This window comes from Phaseolus vulgaris, chromosome 3 (assembly GCF_000499845.2).
Source record: "Phaseolus vulgaris cultivar G19833 chromosome 3, P. vulgaris v2.0, whole genome shotgun sequence".
Lineage (NCBI taxonomy): Eukaryota > Viridiplantae > Streptophyta > Magnoliopsida > Fabales > Fabaceae > Phaseolus > Phaseolus vulgaris.
Genome location: NC_023757.2, coordinates 31,351,908 through 31,373,401, shown reverse-complemented (window position 1 = coordinate 31,373,401; position 21,494 = coordinate 31,351,908). Strand labels below are relative to the sequence as shown.

Sequence of the window (21,494 nt, the reverse complement as noted above, 5' to 3'; positions counted from 1 at the left end):
AATATAAATCGAACAGATTCTAAATCTCAAAAGAACATTCAGTTACATTTAAGTAAACTCTATTGCTTTCAATTCAAATTTCGCCCAGTGCTATCATAAATGAATCAATTTATCTTAAATTTGCATGCTGAAATGAAATGAAAATTGTACAAATACTGTAAATAATATAATGACTTAATTAAACACCCGCGCTTTTAAAATCAAGAAAAATTAATTCCGCAGTTATCTAAGGGCTTACTTATCTTTCACCATAAAAATAAATAAGCCCTTAGATTTCATTTTTTAAATCCCAATGACATAATAATATCTTTGGAATTTTCATTAAAACATATAACTACTAAAATTTAAAAATTATTGTATATCCCAAAATCATTGGAACCTCTAGATATTTGAATATGAAATGACTTCAGAATTTTAAGTATAACAAATAATCAAATATAATTTAATAAATTAAAAATACAAAAACTAAACTAATATAAAGAAGTTGATAATAAAATTATAAACTGTCAAAATTGAAGAGATTATCGGAACAATTAAATATTTCAATAATAGATTGAAACGTAGAGTAATCGTGCTTAATAGACTTGTTATGCGGAAGTGAAGACATAGTTTTTTTTTTCTTTACGACGTCTCTGGCTTGTTTTATTAAAGTTTACAATTAGAATTATGAATTAATAAGATCCAACCCAAAAAGCAAAGATAAAATAAATAAATAAATTGGCAGCACCCTGAGACTCCGAGTCCGCTACAACAATCAACAGTAGAGGTGTAAGATCCAAAATCTTTGCGTGAAGTCTGAACATGTCACCAAAAAAGAAGGAAGGAAAGGGAAGGGAGGAGGAATAGCTGCTACTTTTTTTTCTTTCAGTAGTATACATTATGAATAGCAAATAATTGTAAGACACAAGGTATACATCTATCATCATACAACAAAAGACTCATGCGAAACCTCAATCAGAGCTTTCACCTACTATCCAAATACTGCACAAACAAATTGAGTTAAGTGCAAACGAATATAGGGAGAGGTCAGATGAAGCCAAAATTACATTTCTATTGCCTTTCTACAAAACTGTTAGTACAAGCACAAAATTTCCATAAAAGATTAATACAAAAAAATGCTACCATATTTCTTCTTTCCAAGCCATCTAAAACTGATATCGGCAAGCCCTGAAGTTTATATCTGAGAATCCTAACAGCGTCATTATAAGACGGTTATGGTAAAAGAGGTTTCAGTTGTGCTTGGAATAAATCACCAAGAGCTCCCCGAACATCCATCTGTTCAAAACAAAGCATTATCAGTTCAACACACAAGGTTTCCTTAACAACACACAACACCATCAGCTGTGCTCCGAATAAATCACCAAGAGCTCCCCCAACATTTACTTAAGTTATAACGGTATTGGAGTATTTTCTTTAAATGACTAACACGAAAAATGAGATGTCATGTAGAGTTTTATCACATGGAATGACCAAAATGTTCCTGGACAAGGAATAAAACAAAGAGCGATAGCAAGTATAGACCAAATATAACACTTATAACTTCATTAGATAAAAAGAACAGATTCGTAATAAGTTTGCAATGTCAAATGAAGATCAAATTATATGGATTAAACCGAAAATCAATTGTCAAGTGTAAGAACCATATTAGCTATAGAGACGAAATTATGACCAAAAGACATACACCTAAATGGAGCCAAACAATGATCTTTCCATCTCTAATTTTCAGGTCAACTCTTTTGAGATTTAAAATATCTAATGAAAGCCTATTAAAATATTCTATTTTTCTTGACACAGGCATAAACATACATATAGCAGCAGCAACTGAAGAATCACAAAAGTTACTATCCACCCAAAATAATTATTTTTCTTTCTATAAAGTATATTGAAAAAGAAACTTGTGAAAATCAATTAGAATGTTTGACCCCGCCTCATGACATCTGATGGAATACTATAGAATTCCTATTTTATACAGTGAGCTTCCATTCCCTTAAATCTCAGTCGTTCACTACAGATTCATGATCAAAACTATCAATCAAAAAGCAGCCTTGAATAATTGTAGAAACAAGAAATTACCTGGTCACAGCAAACAAGTTTTGTTAGCAAAGGGTATAATTCCCTTAGATGAGTTCTGAAAATCTTATTGTTCATAAAACTCATGCTTTGAAGCACCTACAAGGTAAATAAATAATTTATTAGCACATAAACAAACACATAAACATAAATTGTAATGAACTTCATCCAACTATACTGGAAAGCAAGCAGATAAAAACTAAAACGGTGTACCCCTTTAATTGATTGTGTTATAGAAAAGGAAACTAAAGAAAGGGAAATAGAGACAGGGTTCAGGTATTCAAAGCATTTGAAAAATAATGAGCGTGGAAAAATAACTGAAAGCAATAAGAAGAAAAAAAGAACCCAGAACTTCCAACAAGTCTTTTATATAGGACATGGCAAATCCCCTAAAACAACTGCAGGTAGAGCATCTTTGTTATAGAGCAGCAAATTTTTAAGGAAGCAATACTTGACAATCAAGACGTGACAGTAGAGACTTGAGAGTTTTTACTTCTCATGATACAGAATGAGGACTTGGGACTTTTTTATGATATCTGAAACGAAAACCAATCTACAAAATACATTATTTCAACAAATACTAGTTTAAGTTTAAAGGTGTGGTATACGTCAGGTTATGCAATCTAAAACCGAGTGCCACATTGTGGTAATTCGACTATTCATCAACAATAGAAGCTTAAAGCTGGTGGTGATATCTCGTTCACTGGTAGTATAAAATATAAAAACTTTTATATATAGATATATAATAACTCTTGAAATAAATTTTATTTACACCATTGGCTGCAATATTTGCAATCTGCACTACTAATCAAGTAAATGACAGGCAAAACTATGACACTGAATAGAAGGCAAGTCAACTTTCATATATTATCATGAAGAGTAAACTTCAAACCTTAACAATGATGGGAGCACGCAGTTCTAAGACTCTATGAATATCCATGTTATTGGCTTCTCCAGTACTTGACTGGAGATCAGATGCCTCCCTGAGCACCTGTTCACAGAAAGACACCAGTTTCTCCTCAGCTAACCTTTCAAACTTCTCTTCTGCATCAGAATCTTGATTAAAACTCAAGCCATTAACTTCTGTAGAATCTACATCTTGAAATCCATCAGAATCTGGACTTTTTTCCTTTTTTGTTTCAAAGCCACAAGTTGCCTTTTGTAAGATGTCGAGATATATGCCAGTACCAGCTAATTCCTGACGAAGAAGATTTATTGGTGGCCTGTCCAAGAAAAATTTAGTGATTCTTCATTTCCTCCATTCTACTGTTTAACAAATTTCAGCAGAACAAAAAATAAGACAATTAGATATTGAATTTTGGATTACCTTTCATCAGAAATTTGGTGCATTCGAGTTCTAAGATTGGTAGATGAGTTATATGAAGCAGCAAACTCCAACAAAGACAGCAAAATGTCCATTATAGAAATCTTCTCCTCTGCTTTTAACTTAGCCCAATATTTCTTCTGCAAATAATTAGAAAACATAGTTGGAAGAAGATAATCATCCTTTTATCAAACTCCTCCATTTGGCAAGAAGGTGGTGGGTTCCCAAACTCCCTCCACCACCAAATCTATTTAAACAAATGGGTCTCAAATTACATTCTCAGTCTTTTCCTCGTATATATACAGTGTGAAAGAGGTACTTCCTCAAACTGAATTTTTTCTAAGACCTAATGAAAGGAGAAAAGGGAGGAAAACCTTCCCCTTTCCCTATACAGAATCTTAGCCGTCGAATAACAAATTTAAGGGAACCCAAAAAAATGAGAACTGAACAAAGAAAATAAATAAACACACAAACCTGAATACCATCAATAGCACCAAGAAGTAATAACTGTGTAATGCACTTTCCCCTGACAGCTGCCAGCAAAGGACTCTCCTCATTCTTCATATCTGGCTCTACAGTATCAGCAACCTAAACCGGAGTGACATAAGAGATGTATTCACAGGATAATAAAGGTCAATTTCTTTTGCGCTAAAGATAACATGATACCTTAACTGGAGATGATGGTTGAGAAGCATCAGATATATGGCTTTTAGATTTTGTAAGATTTCGAAGGAAGAGATTTTCCACATTTCCCATAATTCGTTGACCCAAGGTTTGACTACGCTGGAAACCTCCCCCTTCTGCCGATTTGGGAGTTCTTCCTGATGGAGATGGAAGACCTACAATAATAAACACTTCCTTGATGGCATCAAGCAAATTCATTTTCTCTTCAGTATCAATTAATGCCCAATCCATACTTCATTTTTCCAATTTAATGCAGCTTCTAAGGCCCCACCATGAAATTTGGGGGATTTTTGACGAGATACTTCACATTTTTAACAAGCTAACTTCGATGAATGTTTTTTATAATTGGTACCACTTCTCACTTTCGTGCCTGAGATGAGCATGCTTTCACACACATTAAACTAAAAAAAATTAAAAAAACTAACCTTCAGACTGATCTACATTTGTCTGTGGTACAGAATCTTCAACTTCATCAGCATTTGTATTTGAGGATGCCAACGGGGATAACTTCCCATTACCATTGACATTAAGTTGATGATCAGCCATTACCTCATTGTCAATAGACCTGATGGCACCAGTGTCCCCTAGGTTGCCTTCAGAATCACTAATAATGCTTCCAGGGTTTCTCAGATTATCAAAAGTTAATGCATTGAGCAGTTCTACAGGTTGTGTAGCGTATGAAGCATCTCTGGAGATCAAGATTAAATAGATGTTTTATAGTTGATATTAACTAAAATGAATGTTCAGAAAATAAGAAAAAATTTACACCTTATGCTTTTAAGTAATGTATCCCAGTCACTCGGACTGAATTGGTGTCCACCTACTTCAATGAGATGCACCAAAGCACCAAGAGATATCGAGACCACTGTTTGATCTGTTTTTTTCGCACAATCTAACAGCAGACCCAGTAGTGGAGGTAACATAAAACAAACCTCCTGGAAGCAAGATTTCTCATGAGTTTTGATATTTAACAGAAATCAGATACATTCTGAACCTGAATTTCATACATATTTATAATAATAAAAGCATCTAATCCAATAAACTAACAAAGTCAACACGAGCAATTTTTCATCAAAACTTTAGCACCATGTTTGCTAACTTTTTTAAAGCAAAATTTCACACTCATGCTTGTTTAAGTTACAAGAATAGAAAACAGTACTGTTTTAGTTTACTACCTTATAGAATGTGTTGAAAAGGTTGCATAGCAGCTGAAGCGAATGAATGCTTGTTTCACGAAACCAATCATCATCAGTGGAAACAAAGCCCTCTTTTCCAGCATGTCTCACGTGATCAAAAATTGGAAAAAGAACTCGATGAAAAATACTCTCCCAAAATGATGTGGAGAACTTGCTACCTCTTTCATTCAATAAATCAAACAAGACTTCAAGAGCACAACTTCTGACCTCTGGCCTTTGATCTGAGGTTAGATCAGATAAACCAGCGAGCATTGGGAACCAAAAATGCTCAGTTACTTCCAAAGTCGCATCCAAATTAGCATTAATAGGCATTAAAGCACCTCCAGGAATAAGGCCCTTAAGAAGACAAACAATTTAAGCCACTTAATGGACAGGTACCAATGCAAGGAACGGAACTAATTATTGACAGTAAAAATGAATAAACAGTTTCTAAATCCTTAAACAATGTACATTTAATCACACATTACTCAGAACCATGAGCTAAGTTAGTATGCCTGCCCCCTTTAGTTTTTCCTCAAATTTCTGTTCTCAACATTGGTAGTACATTTAATCACACATTAATCAAAACCATGAGCTATGTTAGCATGCCCCCTTTAGTTTTTCCACAAATTTCTGTTTTCAACATTGGTAGATATCAATGCAATATCAAAACAGAGCTTTTCATTTTTTAACTAAGATGTCTCTCAGCTTGTGAAAAGATTGAACATTTGAAAAAATAATATTAAAACAGTTTAGCTTCCAGCATTTTACATCTCTGTACTGAGAATTCAAACCCTCTTAAAAACATGTAGATTGCAGATAAGTCTAGTGGGCCAAACTTACTGGACTTTGAAATAAACATCTACCCATTTTTTTCTAGTAATGTGTGTGTGTGTGCATGCATACTTTGTGTGTGCAACCTTCAAATTAAGGAAAGCAATTTCCTACAGATAACCCAGCAAACCTCTGCAAGACGGTCCTCACAGATCCGCAGGAGTGCAATAGCCTTCAAACTAATGCGATGTGAACTTTTATTGTTGGCAAATCTAATCAGACAATTCACGCAATCCATGAAACAGTCTCCCACTACTTGATCAAAGTGTTCTAAGATGACTGCAAAATTTCAACATGTTAGATACACCATAATTGCAATAGTAATGCAATGACACAATCAAAGAATATCATTCCTACCCTGCTCAACATTTTCAAATGCACTCTCCACAATAGATTCTAGTTCATCATCTGCAGAAGCTGTAAAAATCATAAATACACTACGCCACCCAGACTTTATGCTTCCAACCTTAGATTTTATCATCTGCAATAGGCAACAGTTCCAGCTGAACTTCAGTTAATGTATATAATGATATTAAGCTCAAATGCACAAAGAATAAAAATTCACGCCTACAACACCTGGACAATGCAGTCAACAATTAGCCTCCTTTTGGATTCACTTTGACTATTTCGCATAAGAACAACGAATGGTTTGAGAATATCATTTTGGAAAGAGAACTTGGCCAGTTCAGCACGCTCCAAATACTTTATGCTAAGCTGTCTTAGAGAATCTATGGCATACATAGCAATTTTCTCATCATGATGACTCCCAGCTGATATAAAGTGATTTGCAAGAACAGTCCAGATTCTAGCCCATACCTTAAAAGCATCACAATTAGAGCTTAGAAATGCACTCAGGGCAGCATCAAAAAGACAATATTATACAAGGGGTGGAAGGATGCTATAGTTCAACAATTAATGGAATGAAACCAAAGCTTCTTAGCGATAACAGATAGCTTGAGCAAAATGATACTTTCAAATTATTCCTCGGTAGTCAATAGTTATCAAAGCATTCATACATGTACAGATATGTGCTTTCTATTATATATGCATAAACTAAATCCAATTATTGAATTTCCTCAAGGAAACAACACATTTGAGCCAATACATATAAACAAAAAATTAAGAATAACAAAAGTCTAATAGCTTAAAAAATAAAGTGAGCAGAAAAAACTGCCAAAGGTAACTTACAAGACAAGAAACATTAAAACGATGAATAAAAATTATCCAACTGACAGTTGATAAGAGATATACCATACGTATTCGAGCCATATTGTAATAACTAATTTCAACAAGCTTCTGCAAGCTGAAGACACGAGCTGGAGTTTGTTTTAGCTCTTCAGCTGATACACCACAGAGAGCAGTGAAGAATTCCACAACTGAATCACTAGGTAGTTTGACACTATTCATAAAAACTTGTTCAGCAGGTTTTCCAGCTAATTCTCTCAGAGATTGAACAACAGCATCCTTGGAGATTTGATTTGACCCATGCATAACAGTAGCAGAAATTGAAGGAGTTGATGTTATAAATTCAAGGCGAGAAACACATTCCAGAACTGCATTCCATGTATCTTGAAGAGCATTCGTATCTGATTCACATAGGACCAACAACGTGCGCAAAGCTTCCACATTTTTACTACGCATTTCCTTGGGGGCATGCAAGAAAGTAAACCTGAGGTGTTAACAAAGAAACTAAATGAACCTGGTCAACTGTACCAAACATCAATGTTTCCATTCAGTATTCTCGTGCACAATGCACCATCTTTCCCTAGCATATCAAAATAAAGAAATAGCAGATAACTTATAATAATCAAAGCAACACTTTTTGGAGGATGTGGGTTGACGTGGGCTACAGGAATCTATACCTTACGAGAGATGTTAGAAATGCATATCGCATGGTATCCATTCCGAGCACAAACGTAATATGTATGCCAGCTCTAAATCCCTCCATCAACAAAACAACTCGAGGCTTGTTATCGCCTTCCTCCATAGTTACAGAAAAAGTAGCAAGCAAAGGCCACCCAACAGCTTCCACCATGGGTCTTACAAGTTCAATCTGCTGGGCAGTGTAGAAAACTCCTCTTTTCACCCCTTGATTTCTGAAAATAGCTTGTGTTTTCTTAATGATGGCCTCACTTTCAGACTTGGCATCTTCGGATGACTTTCTTTTAGGGAGTGCAAGGTTAAGAATACTGACAAGGCGTCCTTCTTCACCCTCTGGCTTCTGTCTGCTGGTTTTTCCAATTAAAGACGTGTCATCTTTCATTTTAATCTCCTCTTTGACAATGGAATCATAGATCTCTTCCAGTAGTTCTCTAGGAGCACATTCATCTGGATCATCCCTAGCATTCATGCGAACAAAATCTGACTTGGCCATCTTGGGCCACACCATTGGATTATGAGCATCAGTATTTAACATAATAACAGCATAAGCTAGCACATATGCTGTATCTGCATTTTTAAAAAGGCCTGGATTGTCTGCACAGTATCTGTATAGACAGCACGCGCAAAAGATATAAAATATCAGTACAGGTACAAGGTGTCAAGCCCATGAAATATAAAGTATAAGACATAATATGCATAAAACAGTGTTAATTTTGAACCAATCGAAGTGGATTATTATGACATGACAAGTAAACAAAATTTGACACCTCACAAAACACTCAGACATCTTAACCTGAGTCCATATGTAGATTAACAAATAGAACTGTCAGTTTTCCTTTGTTCCCACTATGTAGGTTCAAGGAAATCAATAACTTACTAGCACACTGGTTAAACAACTGAGCTGTTAATAAAACTCTTAAAAGAAATAATGGTGATGCATAATTATTGTGCACATGTCTACAATATCCCGCACACAAGGAGATTCCAACACAGATGCATAAATGAATACATCCAATTGTTCAATCACAGTTCTGCAGATAGGACACTGATCACCACTCAGGAAAGGGGAATGAAGGGAATTTGCATGTACAAAAATGCCATTACCTCTCTGCAAACTTTTCCATGATCCGATCTATCTTTTGAGCTTCCCCAGGAAGTCGGAATCCTTTAAGAAACTCCCTGATTGCAGTATCGAATTTCAATCCAGAAAATTTCATTGAATCTACAAAAGCATGCATCACAGCGAGGGGGAACTCTTCATGTTGACCTAAATAGTCACCAATTGTAGCCTGAAAGCAACCAACACTTACATATTCCAGACCAAATTTAGATGCAATGGTAGATAAAGAATACTAGAGAAGAGTCACAACCTTATCCAAACTGGGAGTGTTTTTCAAAAATTGAGCAACTGAAGCAGGTGTGTTTTCCACCAACTTATTTGATACTAGATACTCCACCCCCTTCATTGGTTTTCTGTTGAACTAAAAGATTATTAAAACCATAAGTCAGCCCCCAACCATAACTCCATCATTATGCAAAAGAAGGCTAAGACAAATTTCCCCTTCCCTGTTAAAATACTTTGAAAAAACATTATCTATACCTCAGCAATGGCAGCCTCCAACGTGGATTTATGAGCCTTAGCCTTCTCAAAATCACTAGTCACATCTTCCCTGACTCTTATTTCAGAAGAATCTTCAGCCGAGATCCCTTCCTGCTGATTATTCTTTAACTTTTCCAAAACCCTATGTGATTGCTCCCAATCAACCAGTGATTTAAGCACACTCACAAGACCCTGAGAAAGACAAAGAAAATGTGATCAACCAGCAACTTTTATCAAAAACATTTATTCAACAAATTAATGATTTCCAAAAAAAACAACTAAATCTACTTGAAGTGATGAGCCTTTAATTGAAGCTGTTTGAGAAACAACAACTGAATTTGGATCAGCATTTTGAGTCCCTTGAGCTATTTTGGACAGAGTAGTAACCTACACATTGGTTTAGAAAATAAATGATTATTATATTTAAAGAGGACACAACTAATTTACATGCTGTCTATAATGCTATAATATATTGCGCAGTAAGATTATACCATTCGTTCAAACAAGTTTGGCGCCTCAAGATCACAATCATAATTCACAAAAATGTCAACAAGCATTTGTGGATCTTTACATACTTTCTCTAACATCCTGCAAACCCATACTAAACCAAATTAATGAGGAAAGGAAATGACAATGAACACAACAAGAAAGTTCATTGACATAATACAAGTAATTTTTTTAATCAACCAGGGAGAACAATATACCGAAGAACACTAAGTTTTTGGTTGACAGGAACTTCCAAACCATCCAGTGGCCTAAGAACAATCAATGGAAAGAAGATTCCTATTTCCCCCTGGAAACAAAATAGTGGAAAAACAAATGAGATATCAAATTAACATTATTTCCCTGCTGAGAAGCTTCTGCAAAATCTGCAGAATAACATGCATACTTTGAGACTCTCCCTGAACCGCAATAACAGCACCAAGAATATTCCTGTTGCATACTGCCAAGAAATAATATTGATATCAAAATTTACAAATAGATACATTCACAAAGATAGATAGTGTTGTTCAATAAAACCTGAAATATGACAGGGGATTGTGAAACCGAAGCTCGTAACAGTGCATATGAAAGATATGCCTTCACTGAATCAATAAAATGGAAGTTTTTTGTAAATGAGTGGCTGACTCCCTCCAACAAACCCTGAAAGATAACATAACAAATATGTGACTGTGAACAGCCAAAATAGTAGCTTTCAAAGAAAGAAAAGCTTGAATACCAAATGTGGAAGAACAGGGATGGAATATTTGCTCATATCCTATCATCTACTCCCACATAATGCTACAGTCTAGCCTTAGAATGGGCAGAACTGAAAATTATATTAATCAGCAATAGGAAACTAATTGTGTCATGTAATTGCTCTTAAACAGTACATTTCTTAAACCAACAGTACAACAGCAGTAGCTGGTAGGTGTACAGTGGATTATTTTTTTTTCAGAGCTTCACAAGACCTTGATCCACTGAATAATTGAGGTCATATCTTGTATTCCTAACCTTTTTTCGTAGTCAGTCCTTCATCTTGAATTTTCTCTTGAAGGAGTCTTTTTGTGGTTACTTAGTTGGATTCATTCACATGGGAGCTTTCTTATAATTTTTAATTCATAAAAAATTAAATCAATTACTAAATATTCAATAATACAAGGTTACATGCACATGCAGTCACTTTTTTAACCCTTGTAATTTCTATAACCACAGTAGAAGACTGCTCTTTCCTTTCACCACGTGTTTCTGGTTTTAGCTTTAATAAATAATATAATTTACAGAAAGAATCCAAAAGCGAAATAGTTATTTATCATGTGGATGAAGAAATCAATTAGCAACAATGTTTGGCCCAATAATGTGAGAAACGTGGCTTTCTGGAAAGATCAAGCTCAGCTGGTTAATGAAAACAAGTCAAGGGCTCAGAAGGGGTATACAGTATATCTGAAGAGGAACAAGGGAAATGAAGAAGCTAGGACAACTTGCTGACTTGGCAAGTTAGTTATGCACTTATGCTGGAATGGGTATTAGTGCTTTAGGAGATTATTATTATACCAGGGAACGGGGGAGATAAATATTTATATGTTGGTTTGTTAATATTGACTATTGAGTAATACTATTATATTTTCTTTTGTATGGTCTCGCTCTAACAAGAACTGCAGTGATAACAGTTTCATGAAGTGGTTCAAACTAGTCCAATGCAATGCATATAGAATTACATTTACCATAATCAATACCATATGCTAGCAAACCACTTCAATCTGTGATGTCTTAGACTTAGTCACCAAGTTTACAACACTATATATATCTACAAGTTTTTTTAATAGAAAGATGGGACATCTCGAAGAGTGATAAATAAAAAAGGACAAGAAGTAATCCTTCCAAAAGGCTCTGCATTAAATACTAAATATCAACACCAAACAAAATATTATAAATTTTATTTCCTTGATTTGGAGTGCAATAGAAAAATGCTGGAGTAACTCTTAGGTTTTGTTAGGCAGTCGCAGTTCTTTAGGTATCACTCAGCTTCTAAAAATTATATGCACAATTCTAGATCTCAACCAAGAGTAACATCACTGAATGACACCAAGTCAGCCACATAAAATAAAATGTACCAGGCACACCAGCAGGTTGGCCCATAATTAATAAAGCAAATAATTACTTCTACACGACAAGTAACATAATACTCCAATGCATTATTCTTCACCTATTAACTAACAAGTAATAGAAGCTGAAATCACAGTATGACCTGAAGAAGCTCAAGAGACAATATCCTCGTCTTAGTTGTAACTTCGTCATTATCTTCCTTCATACCCATCTGCAAAATTTAAAGTGAGTTATAGTTAATGTTCAGAAGAAACTAACCACCGTGTTCTTGTCAAAGTGAGATAACCAACCTTGCAAAGAGTGCGGAATACCAACAAAGCATCGCGTTGTACTATGCCCATGCTCTCCAGATCAATCCCACTTTACAGAAGATAAATAATTAAGCTTCTATTTAGCGTACAACATAAATGGATATCCCAAAGCACTATATCATATTCATGTTTTATACCGTGTTATCTTTTTACCATCTTCAGTATGCACAGCCTTGTCCAGTACTGCTTCTAATCCCTATACAAGACACACAATATTGTCATAATAAGGGCATGCTATGGGTTTAATACATGACTATACAATTGATTTACCTTGATATCAGCACCCCCAGCAAGATTTTGAAGTTCCTCAAGAGATGTTGGAGACGCATCCTTGGCTTGACTAAGTGCATCACCTAAACTCATCTCTTTTTCGTTCGAGTCTCCAGTTGACGATTCATCAGATTTTGGGTTCAAATTCTCTGCTGAAGCTGCCTTTGAAATTGTTTGACCACCAGAACCAGATGGAGCTTCAACCTGAAAATTTTGATGGGCGCTTAAAAAATATTTACTACAAAGCCATAAGCCAAATATGCACTAAATAGGAATTTTAGAAGCCCAACCGGATCGGTTTCCATTCTCCTGAAAATAATGCTGATCATCTGTGTCAGCATTGCCTTTGATGTTGCTTGGTTTATAGGGCTCTTGCTACAAATCCATAACAATGAATCTCAGTACGACAGATTAGCAAGAATAAGCCTTGAAGACAGAAAGGACATGATCAATACCTATTCAGAGCAATATTGTAGCATACTCTGATAACTCCCAGTAGAGGTTCGCCATGTACTGAATGATGTAAATAAGAATTCAAAAATCATACAAAATAGAATAAATAACAAAATATACAAACATATTAAAAACTAGGAAAGAAAAATCAGCACAAAGCATCTTCAAATACATCAATGCAATAAACATCTTCTGGTAGCACAAGGTGGTTTTCTAACCACAGCACCAATATAAATGACCATGCTGACATGGTGAAAGGACAGTAAAAGCACAACAAATGTATGCAAGACAGTACAATTTATTTGTACACAACCATTGGTCTAAGCCTCAACTTGTACTCATGTTTCACAAATGCATGAAAGAAAGCGAATGTATTAGTAATCTGGTCTTTTCTACTAATGAAAAGTCTTTTTCTCCCCTTTCCCTGACAAAACAGTTTAGCATCTTTAGTCATGCCTAATTGGAGCTTGAAAGTCCCAACTTCCAATATTAACTAAAAAAAGAGGTAGAATAAAATGAAGAGAAATTTAATCAAACAAAAACCTACAGGCAAGCAGCAAAATCCTGAAGCTAGAATCATAAATGGGCAAAAGCAGACCTAGCTCATTAAACTATCCAAGCTCATTCTTCAAATAAGTCAACCCATCAATAGTCGCATAGGCAACATGACCTCACAACAACTATTGTCAACATTCAACTGCAACTAAAACCTCCAGTTTATAACCCAAAAATGTATGGTAAAGGAAAGAAAAAGGCCTCCAAAATAGAGACATTTTCCCCAAAGTGCCCTTCTCAACAAGAGAAACATTTCTAAGGTAGAGACACCAATGGTCCACAGGAAGTGAATCCTTGAGAAATATACATCTAAGACAAAACAAAAGGTGGCTTAAAAGCTAAATTCTACACACAAACCTGTATAACTTTCTCAGAGAAAAAAAAGTATCTTAACAAATAATAATGAGAAAAGTAAATTGTAGCCAAACCAAAGTAAATAAGTCATTCAGATAGATTGCATGCAAAACTAAGATTATGCTGAGCCTACTCTTCTTCTATGGTTATTTTGTTTGGGTACATTACCATTGTTTTCCAACAATCTCTGCTATGGCCATAAGATGTAAATTAATCTTCTTTAGCTAAAACCTTCTTCTGAGCTTTAAAGATTTTTTTTGTTTACCACACACGATAGAACTTTGAAGATACCTTGCACAGCATGTTATCAGCAGACATACATAACAAAACAATGCATTCTTCTCTATTACAATAAACATACCTCTGAATTTTGTAGAAGCCACAGCCGTAAGAAGAACCTTCAGCACTTGGAGAATGGTACTGCGTGGTGATTCTTAAAAATGAATAGGTGTAACAGGAAATATCCATCGAGAAACCATTAGATATGCATAGCAATTTGCATACCTGTCAGGTGATGAATTGTCAACACAACTGCAAACCATGTTTAGAATGTCTGTAAACAATGGGACGTTTTTACCACCCTCTAACCCGGGATCACCCTCCAAATGGTCATACGCAATAAGTTTCTGTATTAAGATTAATTAGTCGGAGTAAGTAACCAATTTAGTATGAACAAGGGCTATACCAACTGTCAAATAGTGCCAAGAAGGTATGCACGTACATGAAGACAATCCAAAGCAGATTCAAGGATTTTCAAGCTCTTAGTCTCAAATGCAAGACGAAGAGGATTTAGAACAATTTCTGCGTCAGCTCCTTCAAGTGTATTCCCAGCACTAGCCAAGACAACATTAATATTTCCAGTCTTAGGCCTGTCGTCTGAAGCATGCTCGGCCTTCTCTGACTGATCTGCTTCTGTCTTGGTTGCCACTCCAACATCAGTCTCGTTCGCACTAGTGAAAAGAGCATAATTCAAATATTAAAACCAAAAGCTCGATCCCACTTCCTCCAAATAAGGACTATTATTCATTACCCACTTACCATAAAGAAATTTACCAAACCTCCATGCACAATATTCCAAAACGCATCAATAACATTCTATCTATCTATCATCAATGTTTATTCCAAAACATCTTACCTGCCAGATTCGGCAGAGGGCGCAGCTTGATTGACCTCGCTCCGCTTTTTCTGGCTGACCTCTTTCGTGATATCTATACAATTACAGAGCACACACCAAACATAAATAAATAATCAACGACATAGCCATTTACCAGTTTCATCGTCACTAGAGAACTAAATAACCAATGCGACCAGTCGAACATTGGAAAAGAAAAACAATGAAAAGGGATTAAAGGCATTAGATAGCGAAGAAATAACTTGAAACAGGGATCTATGGTTGAAACCTGTGTAATTCTGAATAGCTTTATGGAGTTCGGGAAACTTTTTGCCAGAACACTCCTTGAGCATAGAATCGAATGCTCGAGTGACGAAACCCCCGGCTGCACCTCCGGCCATTTCCTCTCACTTTAGTTGCTCTGCGTCCAAGCGCGTTTTTCAGCAGCGTCACGGATCGCGGACGGCGTGCAATTCGGAATCGGAATGCAGGCGAACCGAATTAAAGATCATCCGAAATCGGAAACGAGATCGTTCAGTCTCGGGGAATGTGAGTTGTCCGGCGGCAACGGAATTGGATGCCGGAGAGGGAGAGAGAAGATGAATTGGAGCTGGGAAGAGTGTAAGGGGGAGAGAGATCTGAGAAATGGAGAGAAAGAAGGGCGTAGATCTGTCTTAAATGTTTTATGTCTGTTTTCGTCTCGCACTTCCAAAACAATACTATTCCAACCATGTTTCCTCAAGTTGAATTAGCTCAATTTTACGAGATACGGAGGCTATTGTGCAATATTATTTTTGTTTTTTTACCCTCGTTTTTTATCGGTGTAGTTTCACTGCAGACAGTTTCTTCCTGCACCCCTATTTTTTTCTTCCTACACCCCCTAATATTATGCAAAGACAAAAATAGTCCTATTACTTTTTAAAAATCTCAAAATGCATATAAGACTCACACTACTCTGTCTTCTTCTTTTGCCCACAGATTGCACACACGGATTTCATTTCTCTCTGAAAAAGGGCAACGCTGCTCCCTCTCTTAGCACATGAAGGTGTTTCTTTTGGTGGTGGTCAATAATGTCTTGGATTATCGTTTTCGCAGTTTATTTCTAGTATTCCAGACAATACAGTTCAGTAATTTTACAGAATGAGGAATCCGCATTGGTTTTTTCATATTTCAGATTTGATCCATAAATCTTCTGGATTGGGGAATCTGTAAATCTTCTGGATTGGGGAATCCGTAAATCTTCCGGATTGGGGAATTCATAAATCTTCTGAATCCATCAATCCATAACAAAAATTAGGCTTCCAGATTCAACAATCCAGAAATCAACAATTTATTAACAATTTACTTTCAAAGCACCTCCCCGTCTAGAAAACAACATGATTCACTTCTAGATTGATGAATCTGTAGCACAATTTCGGGATTTTTAAAATTATGGGGGTGCAAGAAGAAAAATGTACGGGTGCATGAAGAAGAAGCCCTCACTGCTTTGCCTTTTGTGCTGAGACTGTATTGGATTCAGAGAAATTATAGCCAATTGCTTTTTGCACCATGGTTTATGCCTTCATCGGTAGGAAAACACAAAAATGCCTTTGTATATATATAACGCATTATTACATCATCTCCTTCATCCCTCATTTTGCTTTTGAAGAATTGTTTCGGCTGGACCATCGTGTCCCCTTTGGTGTCGCTACCCCCATTGACAACCACTTCTACCACCACCCATTATCGTTGATGTTGTTCATAATATTAAGTAATTAGTTTCTTATAAGGGTTGGGACACCCCTGAAGTGTCACATTATTTAATTATTTTTTATGTATATTATATTTCTTTATTTATAAATTTTCTGGATTTTAGAGTTTTTGTGTTGGTTATTAATTCTGATTTTATTACCCTTAAACTATTATACCGTTATTATTACATTAATGGTTAGTTTATAGGGTCGTTACTATTCTTATTTTAAAGCTTCCAGTAATTGTAATTTTATTATATATATATATATATATATATATATATATTATTGAAGTAAATCAAAATGAATGAGATCAGCTCAACAGTTTTGCAATCTTGTGCAATTACCTTCAATCAGTTTCTACAACCTTTTGCCTTCTCTTATTTCCTTCCATTAGTTCCTACAACTGGTATCAAAACCAGTATGTTATCATGAATTCTACCCAATTCTCAGTCTTTATCCTTGATGGAAAAAATTACAATCGGTGGTGTGTGCAAATGAGAGTTTTGTTTAATTATCATGAGTTATGGGATGTCGTTGAGAGTGGAGTGTTTGCATTAGCTGCTAATGCAACTGAGGCGCAACGAGTAGCGCATTGTGATAAGAAGAAGAAGGACAATAAGACTTTGTATCTCATCCATCAAGGGATGAATGACGAGACGTTTGAACAGATAGAAGGAGCAACAACTGCCAGTGAGGCTTGGACAATTTTGTCAACCAATTATAAAGGTGATGACAAGATCAAGAGGGTGCGTCTTCAAACCCTAAGACGCCAATATGAACAGCTGCAAATGGAAACCACAGAGACTGTTGATGTCCATATAAATAAAGTTCTTGCCTTAACAAATCAGATGAAGACCAATGGTGAAACACAATCGGAGCAGGCAAAAGTGGAGAAGATTTTGAGATCTTTAACTCCCAGATTTGAACATGTTATTGCCGCAATTAAAGAGGCCAATGACATTTCAAAAATGACAGTAAGGTTATTGTCTAGTTCCCTACGAGCACATGAACAGCGGATGAATGACAATAAGATTGAAAAATCAATTGAACAGCCTTTACAAGCACAAACTTCAATTGGTAGCTCCTATCATTAACATGGTACTTATTGTAGTAAAGGTCGTGGTGGCCATAATCATGGAGGCATTGAGCAAAACAACACTGGTTTCAATCACAATCCAAGTTCAAATAACTCTTGGCACGGGGAACGTGATCGCGGAGGACAAGGAGGCATTTATAATAAATCAAATATTGAGTGTCATAATTGCCATAAATGCGAACATTATGCAAATGAGTGCATATCAAAAGGTGATAATCATGTTACCAATTGTGCTCAAGAAAATAGTAATCACGAACAAGATGAAGAGGATCATGCAGTACCAATGGCAGTCACATCAAATGAAACTCCAAACAATCGGACTTGGTATTTGGATACAGGTTGCACAAATCATATGTGTGGTAAGAAGGAGTTGTTTGCATATTTGGATGACTCATTTCGCACAAAAGTGAAATTCGCTGATGGCAGGTTCGTTCCGGTGACTGGAAAAAGGCGAATTCTTATCACATTGAAGAATGGTGATCACAGGTACATCTATGATGTTTTCTATGTACCTGATATGAAAAGTAATTTGTTGAGTATGAGACAGCTAGCTGAAAAGGGTTACGTGATGCACATAGTTGAAAATAAATTCTCAATTTTTTTATAAAAAGGTAGCTTGATTCTTAAAACTTTTTTTATCAAAAAATCGCATGTTTCCAGTAGATTTGCATATGGGTGATTTCAAGTGCTTGAATGCAATAGTGAATCATGAATCGTGGTTGTGGCATTTACGCTTTGGACACTTAAATTTTCAGAGTTTGGAAAATCTCTCCAAACGAAATTTAGTGAATGGTTTACCCCATATTCATCACCCTGATCAATTGTGTGAGGCTTGCATTTTTTGAAAGAATCACAGGATACCATTTGTTAAGGAGCCTTGGCGTGCAAAATTTCCTTTGGAGCTTGTTCATCCAGTTGTTTGTGGCCCGATGAACATATCATCAGTTAGATGTAATAAGTATTTTTTAACCTTTATTGATGATTTTTCAAGGAAAACCTGAACTTATCTATTGAAAAGCAAGGATGAGGTATTCCACTGCTTTAAAATATTTAAAGCATTTGCTGAAAGACAAAGTGGCAGACAAATTAAGATGGTGCGTAGTGATGGAGGGGGTGAGTACAAGTCTAATGAGTTTAAGAGACATTGTGAAGAACTTGGGTTGCAACATAACATAACCTGTCCTTACACACCTCAACCCAACGGAGTTGTTGAGAGAAAGAATAGAACAATCTTGGACATGGCGAGAAGCATGCTTAAAGCGAAAGGTATGCCAAATTATTTTTGGGTTGAGGCCGTAACATGTGCGGTATATTTGATAAACAGATCACCCATTCGGAGTGTTCCTAACACAACTCTGATTGAGACATGGAATGGATTCAAACCCAATGTGCAACACTTGAAGGTATTTGGGTCAATTACTTATGCTCATGTCCCCAAGGCAGCAAGATCGAAGTTGGATGATAAGGCAGTGAAGACCATTTTCATTGGATATAAGCATGGGGGATACAAACTGTACAATCCAATGACAAAGAATGAGATTGTTAGTCGTGATGTTACATTTGCCGAAGATGAGGAATGACAATGGAATGCAACAATTGAAATGGATTCAAAAAACGATATATTTATGTTTTGAACGATGATGTGAAAGATGGAGTCACTCTTAAAGCACTTGCAGTTCAACCTGAAGCACCTACAGTTCAACCTGAAGTTGTAATTCAACCTGAAGTTGCAACTCCAATTGCAACTATGATGGAACGACCAAGAAGGCAACAACGAAAACCTGTACACCTTCAAGATTGCGCAGTAAATCTTGATGATGAAGTTGATGACAATGGAGATTTAGTTCACTTTGCTTTTCTTGCAGATTCAGAACCCGTGAGACTTGCAGATGCCATTCAACACCCCAAATGGCAAGAGGCTATGAATGAAGAATTGATGGCGATGGAGAAAAATAATATCATGACTCAAATTGGTTTTAATCTAGATGTTCCAATTAAGATTTATGTCGACAATGTCTCTGTAATTAATCTTGCAAAGAATCAAGTTTTTCATCAAAGAATCAATGTTTTCATCAAGTTAAGAGATCTGTTGGGGCAGGAAGGTTATTCCAAATCAGAATTAAGGGAGAATGTTGGTTATTAATTCTGATTTTATTATTATTAATTCTGATTTTATTACCCTTGAACTATTAAACCGTTATTATTGCATTAATGATCAGTTTATAGGGTCGTTACTATTCCTATTTTATAGCTTCCAGTAATTGTAATTTTATTATATATATATATTATTGAAGTAAATCAAAATGAATGAGATCACCTCAACAGTTTTGCAATCTTGTGCAATTACCTTCAATCAATTTTTACAATCTTGCAATCCGTAAGGTTTTGAGAGTTGATTTTATTTTCTGAATTATGGGATGAATTAGTCTAAAATCTATTTTTTAATATAATTTTGAATATCATGTTTTATAATTTAAAAATTTAAAGTTGTATTGATATTTAAATTTGTATTTTTATTGTGTAATTTAGAATAAAATTTTGAAAGTCATATTATTGTTAAAGATTTAGGGTTATGTAATATGAAATGTTATTTTAAAGTTTTAATTATTTCATTCAGAATAAATTATTTTTATATTACGAATTACACAATTCATAACATATATAAATTGTATAATTTGAAAAAATAAATTATTATGTAATCCAAAAAAATAACTCCAAACCAAATATTGATAATGTACCAAAATTTACCGCTAAATACTTTTTTCTTGAATAACATCAACCACAAACTACAGATGTAGTAGCATGTATGCAATATAATTATCTTCTTGTTTTGACATTGAAGGTCAATAATTGTCTATGTTTCTATATGATGAAGTTGGTCAACTACGTAGTGTTTCATCGTAAGATAATATTATCCATCTACAACTACTTCTCATCCAAGCTCGACACGTTGCAATTTAATTCATATAAAGAACACTGAGTAATTGATCAACTTCATTATATAGAAATATTGTCAACTATTGAGAAAATAAAACAATATTTGAATCGTTAGATATATTTAAAAACTAGAAATCAGTCTTTAAAAATTATAGTGTAATAATAATAATAATAATATAATTCTTAATTTTGTATCAAATTCATTTTTAAATTATATTTTAATTATAATTTTGTCTTTATTAAAAAATAATTTATTAAACATCTATTATGTTATAATTAATTGACATTTTGTATTATGAACACTCTCAATGACTCTTAGATAACTTTTCTTGTCTTTCATTTTATTGTAGTTTTATTTTTTATAATAATAAGATATAATTACTTTTTTTTTCTTATAATTTGGTCTAGTAATTTTACAATTTTGTCCTAAAGTTTGTTAAAAAGTATGCAATTTGGTTATTTATGTTAAATTCACTTGAGATGATGATATGTCAAGTGTGAGTGGCACGATTATGCACAC

General features: G+C 35.0%; 2 protein-coding genes across 2 annotated transcripts; one reads left to right on the top strand and one right to left on the bottom strand.

Moving 5' to 3' along the window:
- Positions 1 to 1,031: 1,031 nt before the first annotated feature.
- LOC137807122 (brefeldin A-inhibited guanine nucleotide-exchange protein 5) lies at positions 1,032 to 15,958 on the bottom strand. Its single transcript, XM_068607583.1, has 33 exons — positions 15,498 to 15,958; positions 15,233 to 15,305; positions 14,819 to 15,047; positions 14,602 to 14,723; positions 14,459 to 14,517; positions 13,191 to 13,248; positions 13,026 to 13,110; positions 12,736 to 12,939; positions 12,603 to 12,661; positions 12,445 to 12,514; positions 12,297 to 12,365; positions 10,589 to 10,711; positions 10,458 to 10,511; positions 10,273 to 10,361; positions 10,060 to 10,156; positions 9,857 to 9,955; positions 9,569 to 9,760; positions 9,339 to 9,449; positions 9,073 to 9,257; positions 7,950 to 8,573; positions 7,339 to 7,756; positions 6,664 to 6,903; positions 6,445 to 6,568; positions 6,218 to 6,366; positions 5,254 to 5,610; positions 4,847 to 5,013; positions 4,504 to 4,766; positions 4,061 to 4,233; positions 3,869 to 3,982; positions 3,398 to 3,534; positions 2,963 to 3,293; positions 2,074 to 2,169; positions 1,032 to 1,275 (listed from the first exon to the last, which is right to left on the bottom strand). Exons 1-33 carry the CDS (start codon positions 15,607 to 15,609, stop codon positions 1,213 to 1,215), a joined length of 5,346 nt encoding a protein of 1,781 aa, XP_068463684.1. The 5' UTR covers positions 15,610 to 15,958; the 3' UTR covers positions 1,032 to 1,212.
- Positions 15,959 to 17,729: 1,771 nt separating this feature from the next.
- Positions 17,730 to 20,180, top strand: LOC137805545 (uncharacterized). Its single transcript, XM_068605490.1, has 3 exons — positions 17,730 to 17,920; positions 18,053 to 18,396; positions 19,903 to 20,180. The coding sequence occupies exons 1-3, from the start codon at positions 17,730 to 17,732 to the stop codon at positions 20,178 to 20,180; spliced, it is 813 nt and encodes a 270-aa protein (XP_068461591.1).
- The last annotated feature ends 1,314 nt before the right edge of the window (positions 20,181 to 21,494 follow it).

Excerpts from the sequence above, each read along its gene's own strand:
- LOC137807122 (XM_068607583.1), bottom strand. The coding sequence starts at position 15,609 with ATGGCCGGAGGTGCAGCCGGGGGTTTCGTCACTCGAGCATTCGATTCT. Across the intron at positions 15,306-15,497 it reads AGCTATTCAGAATTACACAG|ATATCACGAAAGAGGTCAGC; the intron begins GTTTCAACCATA and ends GTAATTGTATAG. Across the intron at positions 10,512-10,588 it reads AATCCCCTGTCATATTTCAG|TATGCAACAGGAATATTCTT; the intron begins GTTTTATTGAAC and ends ATTTCTTGGCAG.
- LOC137805545 (XM_068605490.1), top strand. The coding sequence starts at position 17,730 with ATGGAAACCACAGAGACTGTTGATGTCCATATAAATAAAGTTCTTGCC. Across the intron at positions 17,921-18,052 it reads ATTTCAAAAATGACAGTAAG|TAAAGGTCGTGGTGGCCATA; the intron begins GTTATTGTCTAG and ends TACTTATTGTAG. Across the intron at positions 18,397-19,902 it reads TTGCACAAATCATATGTGTG|ATTCAGAACCCGTGAGACTT; the intron begins GTAAGAAGGAGT and ends CTTTTCTTGCAG.